General features: G+C 46.0%; 1 protein-coding gene and 1 long non-coding RNA gene across 2 annotated transcripts in view; one reads left to right on the forward strand and one right to left on the reverse strand.

Annotated features, from left to right (window-relative positions):
* Positions 1-17,570, forward strand: part of LOC119393854 (uncharacterized) — a 28,878-nt gene extending 11,308 nt beyond the window's left edge. The window contains exons 2-3 of the long non-coding RNA XR_005184010.2: positions 9,172-9,244; positions 17,404-17,570. This is a non-coding gene — a long non-coding RNA (uncharacterized LOC119393854). The remainder of the gene's footprint in view (positions 1-9,171; positions 9,245-17,403) is intronic.
* On the reverse strand, positions 676-18,523 carry LOC119393852 (histidine decarboxylase). Its single transcript, XM_037661032.2, has 15 exons — positions 18,494-18,523; positions 16,710-16,882; positions 16,404-16,517; positions 12,323-12,580; positions 11,754-11,897; positions 10,981-11,047; positions 9,615-9,777; positions 9,153-9,223; positions 9,073-9,092; positions 7,819-7,917; positions 6,064-6,165; positions 4,548-4,779; positions 3,649-3,894; positions 2,354-2,392; positions 676-1,123 (listed from the first exon to the last, which is right to left on the reverse strand). The coding sequence occupies exons 1-15, from the start codon at positions 18,519-18,521 to the stop codon at positions 924-926; spliced, it is 1,956 nt and encodes a 651-aa protein (XP_037516960.1). The 5' UTR covers positions 18,522-18,523; the 3' UTR covers positions 676-923.
* Between the last annotated feature and the right edge of the window lie 297 nt (positions 18,524-18,820).

The raw sequence follows: 18,820 nt of genomic DNA on the forward strand, positions 1-18,820 counted from the left end.
GGGGGGGGGGGGGCAGCCCCCCCCCCTCCCGTCATATAGAGGGGGGTGCCAATTCTGCTCGATACTTTTACTCAGTCAGACCTTTCACGTCATTTTTTAATGCACATGGGGGTACGCATGTTTTTTGACGATAATGGCTACCAATTAAGGACCTCTGATGTTGCATTCAAAGAACCGTTTAGTTCCTACCTTTACTCCAGAAAGACAGGGACCAATGAAAAGTCGTTTTGAGAAGCACGCCATCGCTTTATTCATTTTAATTTTTGAATCGGAGTTCGTTTTCTTTCGGACTCGGCCAACGGAAAGGAAGGGGAGGGGAGGTGAAACTAGCCAACTGCAGCAGGTAGTTCAACCGCAACTGGCCCTGTGCGTATAGCGACCCCTTTCAAACACTCCCGAAAACTGTTATAAATCAAACGACTCGTCCCAATTCTGGCGAGTCCTCCAGTTTCAGCTGACATCGTTTTGTAGGTGAAATAATTTTAAACTTTCAGCTACAGATTGAAATGTGTCCAAGGTACCACCTATAGCGGGGCCATGTATAAACGAACTTGCCGTCGAAAGCTTTTCGCTTGAGGCGCAGCAACGAAGAAAAAAAAATGCGGGTGTAGTGACAGTAAACGCACACTATTCTAAGCACATGCTCTGAACGAAGCGCGGAAGCAAAACTGAAATGGCATGGCCGATTGCCAGAAAGAGCCGGGTAACATGTTCAGATTGTAAGCTCTTTACGGCAGAGAAGAGCAAGCAGGAAACTATAGCACTGTGGGTGTGGTTGGTTCCTCAATAGTTGAAGTGTATAGTGTGCAGGAAGTGAACTAAACCTATTCGGGAGTGAAAGTACAGGAGTACACGAAGGGAACGTAGAATCGACGCCACTCCTTGGAAGTTGATAAGTAGTCCAGGGTGTCGGTGTGGAGTCATCACTCGCTGTGTCGGGAGTCGGTTCTGGCCAGCGGGCGACTGCAGCCGACGCATGAACCAGTCTGGTCACCAGAGGTCCCAGAAGCCCCCGCGGCTGCCAGGGCCTTCTGTGCTGCTGCCACGCCGGCATCCTCGTCTCCCTCGGCGATGGGTCCACTGTCCGTGCTGCTGTCCTCGCTACCACCGGCCGCATCCACACCTGCGTAAACGCGAGCAATCGCTTGTGTCCTTAGCATAAGTAACAGGCAGCACATATTTTGCAACAGTCCTCGCTACGCTTTGGAGAGGCGATCACTCGCATACGCCCTAGCTCGCCTTGACCACAGACAGATGTCGCTGGCAACTATCTTCGAAAGTCATCCTGAAAAGTCATCGAACATTAAAGTAACGAAGGCATTGTTAAAATGTTTAAGGAGAATAGACTTGCACGAGCAGCTGTAGACTGACAGCGATGCCGTATACCGCACAAAACTGTTGCACTGTGACATTGTGTGTGTTCTCTCTCTCTCACACACACACACATATACCTTTTTCATCTCTTCCAACTTTCAAACTCCCCCATACCTTTCTCCAGTGTAGGGTAGCACACTCAAAGAGTGTGTGACTCTTTTTGGAGAGTTCCGGCTTGCCACGTGTATGACTCTCTTGTGGGTCACACGACTCTCCGAAGAGAGTACAATGACCCCCCAAAGAGAGTTGAAGTGCCTCTTTAAAGAGAGTAATATACGTGGCAAACCAGAACTTTCCAAAAAGAGTCAAAGGGCTTTTTTTTTTCTTAGAGTGCATACCGGTTACTCTAAACTGTTCAACATCCCTGCCTTTCTTCTCTCTTCTGTTTTCTTTCCTTCAAGGCCTGATGATGCAAGCGTGGAATTTTACCCAGCTTGCTCACGGTATTCAACAGATAGGTCGCTCTTGCAGGAAACAGGAGTATGTGAGATCGTTCAGCTTTACTGCGCGAGCTTTTAGAGGCTCGTACTTTGCAACGCTCGCTCACAGTACTTCCGATCTTCAGTGTACGCAGGAACGATTCGCAAAGGAAACTGAATCGGCAGGTGAATAGATGTAGCCGGCCAATGCTTTGCAGATGGTTTGAAGGTGCCGGTGAGTGCCTAAAGAGTGTCTGAACTCAATTATTAATTAATATAGTGAAATAAGCTCGAATCCCGCAGGCGCAAATTATTTTGTTAACGTAAACGTCCTAAGTAATTTTTATATGAATTCATGAAAGCAGAAGCATCGACTGTTTCCAGTTTCTGGTATTTTCTATGCTCCATCACGTGTCACTCATTGCAGAAGCTAGCGAGAAAATTATATGCGAAGTTTCATAAACGTAGACAAATTTTGAAAATCCTTAAAGAAAACTTTGCGACATTCAAAACAAAACAGAACTAAACCATAGAAAACGAAATGAAAACGTCTAACTCACATTGAGCACAGATGGCGGCGGCTATTATTGCTTGGAGGCCTGGAAATAAAAGCAGCGAGAAGAACAAAACCATAAATAAAGCAGAATGTTGTGGGGAGGAGGAGGTCACGTGTCACTAAGTCTCTATCTGCGTCGCCCATTGCCGAGCAGCTGAACACCGCTAAAGCAGAAGGGAGGTGTAGTGGTGTTGGGAAATACGCTCATTTGTGCAACCCATACCCATAGAAAGGAGCAAGGGGCAGCATCGCAAGGGGGGGACGTCAGGTCGGGGTAGCTCCCTTCCCATTCGGAAGACCTGTAGGTCCTCGGCGGCACCGGGAATCGGACGTAATACCTGCCGCAATGATGCAGACGCTGTAATTACAGCACTGCTGCGAACATCGGCACTCGGTCGTCTCTGGTGGCCTCTCTCCTAAGCACTGTCCGAGTATAGCGCTGCATATAGCTTCGGTAATTAAAAAAAAAAAGAACAAAACCGGCGCATTCAGCCTGCAAATATTTATTCACTTCGTCGTTATTCGATTAAATTTATTTCTAGTGAGTGTAACCTCTTTCGAATGTTTCTCCATCGACGGCGTTGACTCAGATTGCTAGACGTGTCCTAATTGCATTCGCACGTGAAGAACTGGGTACAACTGCAGATGCATTTCTGTCTGGTCACATAAGCTAAGCGGTACCACTTTACTGCGCCGTTGCAGTTCTTGCCTTAGCCTCAGCTATGCGCATGAATATTTTATTCTAACGCAACTGCAGCGACATAAATATTATTAAAAGCTGAGCGCAACGGGTCAATTCATGTCGTGCAAGCCGGTTGGCAGCCTATTTTCTTGACAAATGTTGTTCGCTATGCAGGATGAATGCTGATAATGCTTTCCATTGCACGTGTTCCGCATCGGCAGGAGAATAGCTATTAGAGCCGTAAAAATAATAATATTTGGTGTTTAACGTGCCAAAACCACGACATGATTATGAGGCACGCCGTAGGGGAGGGCTCCGGAAGCTTGGACCATCTGGTGTTTACACTGACATCGCACAGTACGCGGGCCTCTAGCTATCACCTCTACCGAAATGCGACCGCATTGGCCGGGATCGAACCCGCGACCTTTGGGACAGCACCCGGTCACCGTATCCGCTATACCACCGCGGCGGACAACAGCTGTACAGAGTCCTCGCAGCTATACCGCATACGTCGTTACCTTTCATTTGATCGCCGATTTTAGTCCGCTTCAGTTGGCCTACCATAAACGTTCCGCAAGGGGTCTGTAAGTGCTCTAAATGTGTCGGATGATACGTACCCCTGGAGGAAGCGATGAGCGAGTTGACGAGGTCCATGCGCGAGTCGAGGCTGAGCTGCTTCTGGGAGAGCATGAAGCGGCGCACGCGGCGTCGCAGCTCGGGGCTCTCCTTGCTGGTGAGCGAGAAGCGGTTCGAGTAGCGGCTCACCAGCTGCCTCAGCGCCTCCTCGCCCTCGAACAGCGCCACGTAGCTGCCGTTGACCACCTTGGGTGTCATCGGGCTGTTGGACAGCAACAGGCTCGACCCTGCATACGGTGTGTGTGGCTCAGCAGACGTCACCATGTTCGTGAACACACCATCTGAGCTATGAACGGCGGAGCCGAAATATTCGTCCAGTCGCACTTAATTTGAATTACTCTTGTCCCTAACCGAACCTAACCTGTTCAGCTTGTGAAATTACGTGTTAGTCCGATCTGCGCTTGGCTTACATGCGTGTTCATTGTACTCTCATAGACGTCTCCTCATATTTTTGTGTGAATAAGATTTTTTTCTTTCTTTTGTTGGTATCAGGTGCATCTGAACACCTAGGTACACGAGGAGATTTTGCTTTTTCGGACAGGTTTGAGCATTCAAGTTGAGCACGCCAAAGTATTCAACTTCGGGGAAGAAGACGCTGTTCTGGTTGCGCCCTACACACAAGGCGACATTAAAAATAAACAAGCAAATGCGCTCGTACGCACACAGCCACTGCAGCTGCACACTTTCTGCGACTGACATTTGACCACGATGAACTTTACACATTCAGGTGACTGTGGACTCCGATATTCTAGGCTCCTTGACGCTCACAACCTCTGTGGCCATTGACCATTCACCCGCCAAGACTACAAGTGATTTGTCAATGGTTGGCGATTGGTCAATGACTTGTGACTGGAACATTTCCGACACTTCAGCTGCTCACCGAATTCGGGATCCTGCTTCTTGAGTTCGGCGAGTGTGATGCGGTGTGGGCCCACCTCGTCGGCCGTCTGGCATATGATCTCCCAGTCGCGTAAGATGTCCTTCTCGTTGGTGTGCGTCGACGTCACCACGTAGCGGATCACGTACTTGCCCTTGAAGGCGGCCGGCACGCAGTGCAGCTTGCCACCCGCATTCAGGCGCTTAAGTAATTTCTCCGTGGTCGCGTTGGGGCCCTGCATCGTGGGGCATGCGCCGATCACACGGGATACTATTAAGAAGAGGGTTGGAGGAAAAGGCTAGCATACATTTCGTTCTATCCTCTTTACTACCAGCGTCCACGTTCGTGGACATGGCTTCTGAAGCAAATTACGTACACAACAGCAAACTGCTCAGTGTCATTGAAAACTCGCACCTTTGTCACCCAGAGTGTTCTTTTTTTTACCCACACTCCAATAGTGAGCAGCAGAAGTCGACATTAGTGGCTCGCATGCAAACAAAACAAAACGGGTATGGGCAGGCCTAACTGCCTAATGTTTTGCAATTATTATTTTTTGCATACAAAGTAATGTGAACAAAAATGCTATTGGTCTTTGGAAGCATTAAAAAATATTTGAAGCTCCGACAGCCATAAATCGCATTTATCAGCAGTGTTTTTGCTGTATTTGCAACTTAAGTACCCATTTGTGGACACGCATTTTTTCCCTTCCAAATTAAATTTTGTCGTAATGTTTTTTTTTCACCTGTAGAACAACCTGAAATAATATTTTGCAAACTGCATCTCTTCTTTTTTTTTTTGCCTACATCTTTGTTCGGTAGCGAAGAGTTTATAGGCAAACTTTCTGCATATGGTAATCATCTTACTCACCCCGAAGTGGAAAAAACTTGACCTTCTAGATTTTTTTTTTATGAAAGCGACAATATTCTGAGCCCGTACTCACAAAAATACCTTCCGCTAAAACATGTTCGTAAGAGAAAACTTTGGCCAATCCTGATGCTGTATCTATCGCTAGCGAACGTGTCTGGTCAACAGAAAAGAGCAATCACGAACGACAAGCTTTGTGAATGCGGCCCTTGATGATACTCAAGAACGAACTGAATCTTTTTTTTTTTTTTGTCTATAGTCTTGATTGTCAACCCTATAGACTGTATTGTTAGCAGTTTCACACTGAGGTGGAATATAACAAATTAGGTGAAAGTGTTCGATATTTTCTTATATGAACGAAAGATATGTGCTGACTTACAATATTGAAAGCAGAATGAACACACACGTCATATAGCACGCGTACGTATACCTCCTTTTCATGATTTTGTTACGGAATACGAAACGAGTCACTGAGGTAGGTTTCACCGCATAAACATTCTTCTTGCGGAGAAGCCAGCTTTTCCGAACTTCAAGTTTAGCACGTCACGGACGCGCGTTATAGGTGGACAGATGGAGGAGTGGCGACATAGAAATCAGGACAAGCCAGAGACATGCACAAATGAAAAGACATGAACCCTTGGAAATACTAACTTACCTTCAGCCTGAAGACGACGACACCAAGGCGACGCTTGGAGGGAATCTCAAAACGCTTGTCTGCTTCAACGAGGCTCTCGAAGAGCTCGGCCATCTCAACGCCCTGTGGGACAGTCCACAACATATATGGTTTAAGGAACACTAAAGGGAAAAAAACGATTTCTCTCGTATTAGTGACTCCACTAATTACTCCTTCACAATACCAAAATCACTCTTGTAGAGAGAAGACGTTTGGTAAGCGAGAAAACGCGCAAAAAGAGAACGCAGGTGGCGACGCTACCTTGAAGTTTCAGCACCCGTTGCTGTAACGTCATAGATATTGAAGACGTCTGCTAGGGCCTAAGCAGTTTCTGATGGGTAAAACCGATGTTGATTGTCTGCCGAGGGACCCAGAGAATTAAAATACAACGTTTCAGGAAATTTTGTTGGGTAAATGTCGCCAAGACACATTGTTTCATTCTTTCACTGTAGTGTCCCTTTAAACGTAGCATAGTTTGATGCCGCACATGTTTTACTCTAAGAAAAGTTTAGGGCGACGTAGTTTAGTGTAACATTGTTTACTATAACACAGCCGTACTATCGGCGTCAAATGAAACGCGCACAGCGGCAAGCATTAGCGATTGTATAGCGCGCGCCGTCCAGTTATCGCTACTGACGCACATCAGGATAGGCAGCACTGCGTGATATCCCCCGTAGTGCGATATTTTCGCTTCTGTTCTGATATGGTGATAATGGTGGCCGGCGTGGGCGTGCAGAGCGCTTTTGGTCGTTTCAATTTTATTTTGTTATTTTTATTTTCTTTTGCAATATCAGAGCTAGAATAGAAGCGAACTAATCGCACTCAAGTGGGACGGCGCAGTGTTGCCAAACTGGATGTGCACACCTCTCAATGGTGATGACTGGACGGCGTGCACTATACCGTTGCTAATGCGTGCCGCTTTTCGCGCTTCATTAGACGCCGATAGCGCACTATTAGCGCTCCGTTATGTACGCCTTCTCCTTCGCGTGGCATCCATTTCGCGCGTCGTAAGTTCAACGTAATAATAAGTTCACTGAAGAAAGCACAACCTTGATTATAACTGACGTCCTGCTTAATGTTGGCAGTCATTTACAAGCATCCGTGCTTCCTCGACGTGCTCAAAAGTCCCAGCTTCGATCGCTGCTTGCTATGCAGACTGTCGATTACCACTGGTGGTTTTGCCGCTGTGTGGCTCTTCAATAAAGACCCACAGGTTAAGTCTACAAGACTAAATTCCAAAGTAAAGAAACCGGCTTTCAAGAGTTGGTAGAGTTATCTATGGCTTAAGTCCAGCAGTAAAGTGTACGCCAAGCAAAACGATTTCTTCTTTTTTCTGTACTTAGGTCACAGCCTTCAGCATGACGCCATCACTTATGTTAAGATACCGTGCTATGCATATGCCATGCTGCGCCTCGTTGCATTGGCTTATATACTGTGCTATCGCACCACAGCACAACACAGCATAGCATAGCGCGATGCACTGTGTTACGTATGTAGTGTTTTGCTTTATTGCGCTCATGACATCTTGATATTCGAAAACGATAACAGCGATTGACACAAGCGTATCACATTCAAGTAGCTTTATCTGGGCGTAAAGAGACAGGTATCGTGTTGACCTGACGTTCTGCAACAGCTCGCAACTTTAATGCTATAGATTGGTCGTTCTATTGGAAACTAGATACGCACGCACCTACACATGTTAAAAAAAAATTCTGCGCATTTTTTCGGCACACTCACCCTGCGAATGTGGTCTTGAAGACCATCCACGCCATAACTCCTCAGGACGAACCACAACTTGAGGCTTCGGAATCGACGGCTTAGACCCACTTGCCAGTGCTGTTAGCGGCACATAAAGAAGGTTTTATAGCAATATTCGGTTCAGCTTTCTGCACAAAGACTGCCAAAGGTTGTAAAGGCTGTTATATTAAATGTAAAGGCGGTTAAATGTGACTTTCAGAGATCTTTTTTTTTAATATATTCCGCTAAAAAAAACGCGGGGGGTTGGTGCACCTCTGCAGATGCCTGGAGTTTTGTGGAAATTCGAATACATGTTTAATGGTAGAACAATACAAAAGTAATCGACCGAAAGAAAATCACAGCTTCGCCGCAAGGGCGAGGCAATGAATGCAGGCCCGTAGCCGGGGGGGGGGGGGGGGGCTTGCCCCCCTCCCCCGAAATTTTGGTGAACTAGGTGTTTTTACCAAAAATAAATAATACAAACAGGTGTTTTTCTCAAATAGTCAAGGTTTTCAACAAGTGCCGCCCCACCCTCCCCGAAAGACATTCCTAGCTACGGGCCTGAATGAATGCTATAGCAACAAATTGTAATGTTAAACGAAATAAGGCTAGCAGTTAACTCTTTTCGATACGACCTCGCGTAACTCTGCAAAACGCTGGTTTAAGGGAACACGGCTGCTCCAAGGAGCGAAGTGGTTTTCGTGCTGTCAGTCTTCGAAGTGCGAAGTAAACGGTGAGTGCGCAGCAAATTCACAAGCTGTCTCCAGATGTCTGTCGAGATAGCGTGCGCGCCAGCGCTCGCGACCGCGCCATTATGAGCAAAGTTCGCAGTTGCTGCTTGAGTGACGCAGCCGATTTCTTAAACACAAGCGCGCGCAGAAAGTTAGAGCAATTCCTTGGATGGTGTAACAATCCAGTCGTCCCCACATTTCTGAGCTCCTATTAGAGTTCTTTAGTAGGTATTAGCATTTGTGTCCGGAGTTTCAGTGGACGGTTAGCAATAAAGAAACATTAAATGGGGAGGTTTGTCCTGTCCTAGTGGCAAGCGTATCAGTACCACCACAGAAGGACAGGGAGGTCGTTAAGGATGAATGAATCTGATTAAAGAGTGTAATCAAATGCGATAGAAAAGTGCAAACATGCGCACGAACAAGAGCATGGTTAGAATAACAACATTTCTCGTTAAAGCTGTTGGAAAACGCAGCCGTATAATAGATCAAGTGGGTGAGGAACATGCGATCGCTGCGTACATACCATAAAGTCCACCGCGTAACCTGGAACGAAAACAAGTCGTTAAAAAATGCAGGATTTTGGCGCAGCGGTTCGTGACTAACCAGAATTTTCGTGTTGCAGGTAGAGGGGCTCAACATTAAACGCGTGGTGGACTGTGCTGCTGTTTTTCACCCTGAAATAAGAACAACGACGAGTAAGTACGAGGTCTGTTTCAAGCAAAAAAAAAAGCGAGGCAGAATAAATACATTTAACTTTGTTGTTTGATCCAAAGCAACATTTTCAACGATGATCCGCAGAAATGAAAGTTATCGTTTTCGCTGGATACGCTTTCGTTTAATCTTATAAAAACGTACGCGAGTAACATACTCGACTTTGGTGTAAAACTGAACTATTCTGCACAGAACCGCGCATTACCTTCTGTAATTATTTCGTTACATTTCTGATATCTCAGATTCGCCGATTTTTGTGCACGCACCATTCAGATTTACACTAGCTAAAGCATGCGGTACCGGGTTATTCATGATTTCCGCCTCTTGACTATGCTCTTGAGGAGTCCTTCTCACCAGAGGCAGCTGCAGTCGAAGTGAACCATCATCCACTTGGACGTGTTGACGACGATCGAGTCAGCGTATTCGATTCCGCGCAACCAGTGTCGATATTCGGGGCAGATGAAGGCAGAACCGGCGTACGCGGCGTCCACGTGAAGCCACACCGAATAGCGCTCGCCTGCGTGCACGCGTACACTCTAATGACCATCCCGAAGGTGGAGAGAGAGAGAGAGTTCAAGACAAAGCGGTATTCGAAAGAGCTAGTTGGTCCTTAGCTAAACCTTGTTAGAGCGGCGGAACTGAAAACGAGGCACAAAGAAAGGACAGACAGGTACGGCAAGGACATAAACAAGGACAGACAAGGACGTCGCAGCGACGTCCTTGCCTGTCCTACCTTTGTCCCCCCTTTTCAGTTCCGCTGCTTGAACCAGAGTTAAGAAATTCACAAGCCATGACATTATTTTGTTTTTAGGCAGCAGACGTCACCGCTTCCTATCCAAATACAGCGCGGAGTTGCTTATAATACGGCATCCGTTCCGTTATCTTCGTAAAATTTTTCGAACGCGGCTATGATCACGAAGTCAGCCACGCCCTGAAAGAGAGATCTCCCTTAGCCAGGACTTGAGCCCGGGTCTACCGCTCGGAAGGCGAGGAGTCTCCACTGAAGATAAGACATCAGATAGAAGAGCACGACACTACTGGTTACAACTATACTCCGTTTCATACACATCAGATGCAACACTGCGGAAGCTATGCAAGAAGTTCGGCCAGCTAGATGTGCAAGTACGCGCGTCTCGCGCTTGACTTTCGCCGTTGTAAACGCTAGTGCGAGCCGAGCACGAACACGCGCGTGATGCGTCGCGACGAGCTGCAAATGCAACAACAAAAAGCGAATATAAGGACACGCTAAGCGGTTCAGAACAACTTACTGACAACCGTACAGCGGGGTTTGCTTATAGCTAAAGTACAAAGCATCTTCATTTATTACTCAGCCTTAAGGCGAAAAGAAACCATATTACGGGTGGTAAAATCATCGGTCTATTTCTTAATGCGAACGCATCTGCTGCAAGAAGTGTAGCTAGCTTCGACAGCGTTGCACCTGATGTATGAGACGGAGTATAGCTGCGACATTACTTCATAAAGAACTGGCGTGAACTGCATAGAAATTCAAATGGAAACACGCAATCGATGACTTCGGATTGAATTGTAGAAAACTTTACAAATTTCATATATTTACTCACCTCTTACGGAAAAGATAACACTAATATTTCGCGTACTGAAACAAAAGTTAAGGACAATTTCGTTGCAAAAGCGAAAAGAATTATACTCTAGAAAAAGTCGCAAAAAAAAAGAGTTCCTTATGTTTTTATTGAAAACTCACATAATTCTCCCACTTCTAGAAGGTTGTCGAAAGCGACTGCGCCAGTTGTGCCGAGAGTGGCGCACACCTGTTGAGAAAATGAAAAATAAAAGAACTATAAATAAGACGATAACTAAAACATTAACCCTAGCGGCTACCAACAAGTGTCGTCCATCCGTCTCAGGATATTTTTTGTGTGTGTGCGATGACATCTGAGATTTCTTGCCATCTTTACTACCTCGCATTCCGTCTCGAACTATTGCTACAACATACAAGAGAGAGTGGCAGTCCCCCTTCTGCGATGCTGGCAAAAATCCAAAGAGCCCGTGAAATAATGTGTGCAGGTTTATACAACTATGTGTATGTGTATGTGTATGTTGCTTGCCAGGTGTGCCCCCCCCCCCCCAACGCAAGCCAGGAACCTCCGAATACCCGGAGCTTCTCCGCAGAAATTCTATTAATAAATGTTTTCGCCACCACAACAGGTGTAAATTACAATTCATTGTGTCGTTACACATCCACCACTGTCATGAAGGTTTTAAAAGTGTGAATAGAAGCTCCATTTTCTAGCCTTCTATAAAACGTTCCTAAACAGGCGTGCTCAAAGTTATTCAATCGTAACGTTGCTTCTACATCGACATTGGTGTTAGACAGTAGTGCACGTGTTTACTGTATACCTGCAAAATAAAGCATTACAGCTACCGAATAACGGCACCACATTTTTTATAGCTTGCGAAAATTAAGACACCTACAAGGAAAGCAATGAACATATATAGGTGGTAACAAGTGCTCACGAAGAAAGGAATGAGGCCTTTTGCCCGGTCCCTGTCCATGGCTTCCTTGAGCGCCCAGCCGCGCATGCTGAGGTCGTCGTCCGAATCGATGTAGTGCATCTTCACCATGCCTATGAGTCCGGCTTTCTCCACTGACGAGTGTGCCTGTGATCGAACGCATATGACAGGAGAATTAAGGCCAGTCATTGCCTGCGCCACCAACACTGAGATATCTGCCATTGACCATATGACCTCGTGGCATCAGGTGGAACAATATCTGCCGGGACCATGCTAGAACTGTCGCATAGCGGCCGAACCAGTGCTTTTTTTTATGCATACGGAGAACGCTGTGCCGGATGTTTCAGGAGTTCAACTGTTGAGGTGTGATTACGAGTATTCAACGCTGCATGATCTGTGGGTCACGTGCTACAGTCTTCTCTTGTCCGTTCTCTGTATTCATGACAATCTCTCCTGTTCATAGTACATGGGCAGAGCAGATATATATGTAGAAGCATGCTTGCGCGTCAAAGCGGCCTCTGCTGCCGGAAGCAGAGGAGTTTCTCCGTATATGACCGAAATTGTGGCCCCACCTGGTCCGAGCAGTAGGCCACCAGGCGTGCGTTGATGTCGCTGTCGTCAGTGTCCGGATACTCGTGACGCAGGCTGCGAATCATATCTGATCGCGCCGCCAGCAGCGACACCAACGTGCCTTCACTGGTCGTGGTCTGAATGACACCGCCTCCTCGGCTGTGTTGGTTCGAGTGCAAGAAGTGATCGGGCAGTCCGATCGCCTTCGCCAACCAGTCCAGAACTATCGTCTCCAGTTCGGTGCTCGCTGGGCTCGCCGCCTGCATGGTATACCACGGTTCTTGTACCGTTCGCTTTTGTGGTCTACATAGTGTTCTCATGAACGTCGTTTATTAGGTAGCTGGGGCTACCGAAATGGTTGAACCAAGAGACTGATATTTCAAGAAAGCTTTGCAGCGCTTACTAAAAACGCCAGGCCTGCGCGGAAAGCGCAGCTCAGTCACACCGAAAGCTCGAAGAGCGGCATTTCTAGAGCCCGTTATAAACTCTCTTGTGGCTACTAATACATGTACACTAGCACCGTACCCACTATGCCACAAATCATAAATTTTGTGAAATTCGGAAGCACCCATCACGACATTATTGGTCATTCTGCGGAGAAGCGAGGTACCATCTGTAAGCAGAATAATTGATGCCTGGGCAAGTTGGAATTGGTTATGCATGTTCGAAACGGGAAACGGGGGAAAAAAAAGTGTACATGTGATCATCGTTTCGTAACCGTACCTAATCTTTACAGCAACACATGTCTATGTATCCTGTTGGCTATCAATGATGTAAGAGCACGTGGTACTTGGTGAAGGTTTAACTTTCTAATAAAGTTAGTTGTGAGAAAGCGCTCTGTGGTGTGTAGTTTTTCCTTTGTTCCTTGTTTTTGCGCCGCCCGTTTCGAACATGCATAACCATCTGTAAGGCATTATGTGCAGATTATGCGACGGCTGATGACGATGAAGAATTATGACTGAGCCTTTTGTAATGGGTTGGAAGCTTTAAAGGACCCACTAGTTACATAATTCGCATTGTGTGACGCCCGGTCGTTATTTCACTCTCCAACCACGCTTTATAACATACGCTAACGTGAGAAAGAGATAGAAAGAGGGAAATAACTTTATTGAGACCCTGGGGAAATGGATCATGGGAGCCTTATGGGCTTCCTTGGCAACCAATAGAAGTGTACTTGCGAGGAACCCACTCCACTCTAAATCATCATAATTTTTGTGAAGTAGGGAAGCAGCCACTATGCAATTTTTCGTCATTCCGCAGAGAACCATGGTACCTGCTAAAGACCTGTAAGGCATTATGTGCACTTTTCTGATGCTGTGGCTGATGACGATGAAGAATTATGGCAGAGCCCTTTGTAATGGGTTGGAAGCATTCAACAACCCACTCGTTGCGCAATTCGCATTCTGTGACGCCTGGTTACAGAATTCACGTTGTGTGACGCTCGGTTGTTATTTTACTCTTCTACCACGCTACATTACATATGTTAATGTGGCTACTTCTGGACATAAAGCCTGTATAGGACCTTTTTGCAAAGCAGTTTCGAGCACCGGCATGGCTCTGAGGTGGAATACTGGGCTCTCACGAAGAGGGCCCAGGTTCGAACCTCGTGCCATGCTGGAAATTTTACAGCGAAAACTGTTATGAAGTCATTTCACCGGCCGTTTTTGGTGCCGTAGTTGTCCGCCGCCGCCGCCGCCGCCGGTGTCCGTAACCAGTATCGCTCGAAATAAGAAAAAAAAAACGAAATAAGAAAAAAATTCCAGGAAGGAACGAGGTTCGAACCTGGGCCCTCTGCGTGGGAGCCCAGTATTCAACCTCTGAGCCATGCCGGTTTTTTTTTTTTTTTTTTTTCTTTCATGGTATTTATTCAACATAGGATATCACTTGAAAGCAATTGAATACAGACAAAGAACTAATATGTTGATTATGCTCTTACCGCAACACAATGACAAACAGAAGGCACTACAGAATTCGCAATCACCTCTATAGCGGATACATCACATAACTGATTTTTCAATTGTGTGCTAGAACAGCGGTAAGGATAAGCACCTCACCAATGCCGTATACCATTCTGGTTGATATTCCATTTGCTCGTAGACATCTCTTAGCTGAGTGAACGAACTCTTCAAAAAGACTTTGTGCTAAATTCCCATTCCGTGCGATATCTCTTGCCAGCGAGTTGTAATGACGTACCATTCGACATGTTTCTCCTCATTGGAATGCATAGCCTGTGGAAGACGCGCATGTTGCAGAGAAACGCAGAGCCGATAGTTTCCTCAACAGCCCACTTCATTAGGTTGGTCTGAGCCATGCCGGTGCCTGAAGCTGCTTTGCAAAAAGGTCCTATGCAGGCTTCATGTCGGGAAGGAACCACATTTGCATATGCAATATAGCGTGGTAGAAGAGTAAAATAAGCACCAAGTGTCGCACAACGCGAATTCTGTAACCAGGCGTCACACAATGCGAATTGCGCAACGAGTAGGTTGTTGAATGCTTCCAACCCATTACAAAGGAATCTGCCATAATTCTTCATCGTCATCAGGCACAGCATCAACAAAGTGCGCATAACACCTTACATGGGTTTAGCAGGAACCAACGCTCTCCGTAGAATGACGAAAAATGGCGCAGTGCCTGCTGCCCTACTTCTCAAAAATTACAATGATTTATAGCCTAGTGGGTTCCTCGCAAGTGCGCTTGTATTGGTTGCCAAGGAAGCCCATAAGCGCATGATCCACTTCCTCGTGGTCTTAGTAAAATTAGAATGATTTATAGCGTAGTGGTTTCCTCGAAACTGCACTTGTATTGGTTGCCAAGGGAGCCCATAAGCGCATGATCCATTTCCTCGAGGTCTCAGTAAAGTTCTACGCCCCTCCCCCCCCCCCCCCCGTCTCTCTCCCACGTCAACGTATGTTATACTGTATACAGCATGGCGGGAGAGGGGAAAAGCGACCGGGCGTCACCCAATGCAAATTACGTAACTGGTGGGCCGTTTAAAGATTCCAACCCATTACAAAGGGCTGAGCCATAATTCTTCATTGTCATCAGTCGTCGCGTCAACAAAGTGCACATAATGCCTTACAGACGTGTAGCTGGTGCCTCGCTTCTCCGCAGAATGACGAATAATGGCTTAGTAGGTGCTTCCCAACTTCACAAAAATTGTGATTTATGGCGTAGTGGGTACCTTTCTAGTGTACTTGTACTGTAGCCCCAAGAGAGCTTTACGGGCTCTAGAAGAGCCGCTCTTCCAGCTTTCGCTGTGACTGTGCTGCGGTTTCAGTGCAGGCCTGGCGTTTTTTTTTTCTTATTTCGTTTTTTTTTTATTTCGAGCTATATTGGTTACGGACACCGGCGGTGGCGGACAACTACGGCGCCAAAAAAGGGCCCTTATCTCATAAGAGCTTTCGCTGTAAAACACGGACGCAAAGGAACACAATGAACAGGATGGGCGCCAACTTCCAAGCGGTTTATTCTGCAACAAGAGAAATGCTTTTCAAGCACGTTCCAAGACACGTGATTTGTGTTCCTTTGTGCCCGCGTTTTAGTTTGCGCCGTGAAGTTCTCTTCAAATATGATTCTTCATTAACTAGCTCATTAACTAGCTTCATTAACTAGCTCAGACCCGCATGTGATTGAGCGCGGACCAGGGCCCGTATTCACAAGAATGTCTTACACTAAAAATTTCGTAAGAAAACATTTCAGCCAATTTCGGTGTGGGGCATATCATTAGCAAAGGCGGCTGACCAATAGGAATTCGCAAGACTTATCTTTCTTATGAAAGATAAGTCTTGCGAATTCGGCGCCAGAGAAGCTGCTGTTTATTCTTGTCGCTTTCAGATGCAATACTGTGTCTTTAAAGCTGTGGACAAAGAGGAGCAATATTTACTTGGGAAGTTGTGATCTCTGTCGACGAATACCACAACAGCGCCGCCATACGACCCTTCACAAGCGATAATAATTGCGCAAGGAAAGTACATTAAACGTGACATAACACTGCGCAGCTCAATGCAGCTCGGTGATTAAACAACTCCCATCGCCTGTTATCCGAAGATCCACCAAAATTACGCCGAAACGTGACTCGCGTACCCAGGTGAAGCCGAGGCAGGTGATTCCGTCGGCTAACATGTCGCCTAACAGCGACGGCGGCGAATTGAGGGCCGGGAAGTAGCCGTGCATGTAGGGGCTCTGCCAATGGGTCACCTGCAGCAAGAGCATCGGTTGAAATAGAATGACTCAAGGCTCACTTTGTACAGATATGGTAGTGTTACATTTTAAGGGCAAGAAAGAGAGCAGCAAGGAGAGGCAGATAAAAGGATAAAAGGGCGAGAAGATAGGTATAATGGAAGGGAGAGAGTGAGAGAGAAGACTAGCAAGTTAAAGGAATGTTCTCACCCCGGGCATGATGACGCGTTCGATGTCCTTAAAGATGTCGTCCCACGATTCTCCCTTTCTGGGTGCGTGGTCTGGCACGAGCTCGCGCATGTAGCCCGGCTTGACGTTCGGGAACACACGCCTCTGCCGGATGTTGGTGAGGTAGTCGGCGATGTAGTCCACCATCTCCTTGCCTGGGCGCACGCGGGCAGAGTGCCGGTCAGGCTCAATTATTTCGCTTCGTACGGCTGTCGTCCGAGCACCCAGCCATCTCTATATGCAGCATTTCGCTTGAGAAAAAAAGTTTACTTACGTATATCGTTATTTTAAGAAATAACGAGAAAACCAATGATCCCACTTTAACTAAAGAAATATGTCGTAACACGTACAGAAGAAAAACTTGACAGATTTATGTTTACTGCTTCTCCGATCCGCTCACCTAAACTTTCCGAAAAAAGCCTTATTCGGGAAGTAGTGGCAGTTCTTATGGCCATAGATCACATATAAGTTCAGACCTCTCTGGCATCCTAAAAAGTGTGCTGTCTACGCAATTTCGAACAGTGTTTTTGTTGAGGCTTTAGAAGTTCGTAAATATGGTGAATAACTTATGAGCGTTTCAAATTTCTTGAATGAGTTTCATTCATGAGACTTTTAACAAATTTCTGCTGCTAACAATTGACAGTGATTATTTTCTGTATTACATTCTATTTTTCAGTGCATATTATTTCATTGAGCTCGATTCAACCATTGCATGATGGCATTACTCATACATATCATATATACGTTGGAATTATGATGGCCCAAGCTGCAGATTAGCCCTTCTTGAATCAAGCTGCGTGCACCAAGAAATAAGCTAATTGTATTAATAAAAAAATAAAAAAAATTTTCAAATCTTATGCGAATTGTCTCTTCGATAGTATAATGGCTTGGATATGTTCCAACAGCTCACTCGCCTCATCGGACTTTTTTGAATTGCAAAGAGCAATCCATTATCCTCGCAGTAAAAGGAAAGCGCAGCTGAATCGTTACATATCAGACACAAAAGGTTTAATGTAGCCATAAAACGCCTCTCGTAACTCGGCTTCAGCTTCAGCGCGTCAAGAATTTGAAAGAGCCTTGCAAAGCGAAGGTTGAAAATTGCAATAAAAAGCGCTAAAATGAAGCAGTTAAAAGACCGTTCATACGTTACTGCCTTGCCGGATTATTTTAAAGCCCACAGGACTGCGCGAAGTTGCTGTTGCCGGAATGTGCGAGGGCTCGCTGTTTCGATTCTTCACGCATGCCGTACTGAAATCTAAAAGCCTGTCTTTTATCCTTACTTCGCAAACGATTGCTCTTTCCTTTAAACATGTATTTGGCGTCCTCTTTAAACGCTCGCTTAAAGAAGACGAATAATTATCAAGTTGTGTGTAAGAAATTCTGTGAAGAAAAATAAATCGCTAAATTAAAAAAAAGAGAAGAAAAAAGGAAGAGTGAAGAAACGAACGCAGCTGCATTCATAACGCGTGCGAAATGTACGAAAAGGTGTAAAGGAATTGTTAGCGTCGACAGCAATATTGAGTCGGAACACATGTGCAGTTGATGCAATCAAGGTAACAAGCTAACATGCGGACTTGACCAGAATTAATCGTCTCGCATCCCGGATTTTCTCAGTGCTGCTAGGACTAACAGCGCAGAAAAAAAATCTGTCAATTTTAATCTCATGCGTTCCGCTATTAACTAACTATAACCGGACGGCAAACTGTGCCGTTCTACAGAAAAACACCATTTTAGTGTTAATGGTACCTAAAAAGAAAAGCGCTTACCTCTCTTGCGGTATTCTTCAATGTCCATTTTGACCTTGGAAGAGAATAAAAGTCATCAGGTCTTACTAAATCGCCCTGGAAAAACGCACCGTTAGCACACCTACAAATTCCAACACCGCTACTTCTCGGATCTCGTTATAAAACTGGCACTATACGACAAGAGCGAGAAAAGCACGACCAACAGAGCGAACACGAGACTTCGCGACTTATAAATTGTCGACTCTGACGCTTTCTGTGATCATTGCCCTGTGTCTTGGTCTGTTTCCTGTATCATGTCGTCATACCAACAAGCTCGGCTGACAGTCGTATACTGCTGCGTTAAAGTGG

Source organism: Rhipicephalus sanguineus, chromosome 5 (genome assembly GCF_013339695.2).
Source record: "Rhipicephalus sanguineus isolate Rsan-2018 chromosome 5, BIME_Rsan_1.4, whole genome shotgun sequence".
NCBI lineage: Eukaryota > Metazoa > Arthropoda > Arachnida > Ixodida > Ixodidae > Rhipicephalus > Rhipicephalus sanguineus.

Excerpts from the sequence above, each read along its gene's own strand:
- LOC119393852 (XM_037661032.2), bottom strand. The coding sequence starts at position 18,521 with ATGGACATTGAAGAATACCGCAAGAGAG. Across the intron at positions 9,224-9,614 it reads TTCGACTGCAGCTGCCTCTG|GGTGAAAAACAGCAGCACAG; the intron begins GTGAGAAGGACT and ends TTCTTATTTCAG. Across the intron at positions 9,093-9,152 it reads CCTGCAACACGAAAATTCTG|GTTACGCGGTGGACTTTATG; the intron begins GTTAGTCACGAA and ends TTTTCGTTCCAG.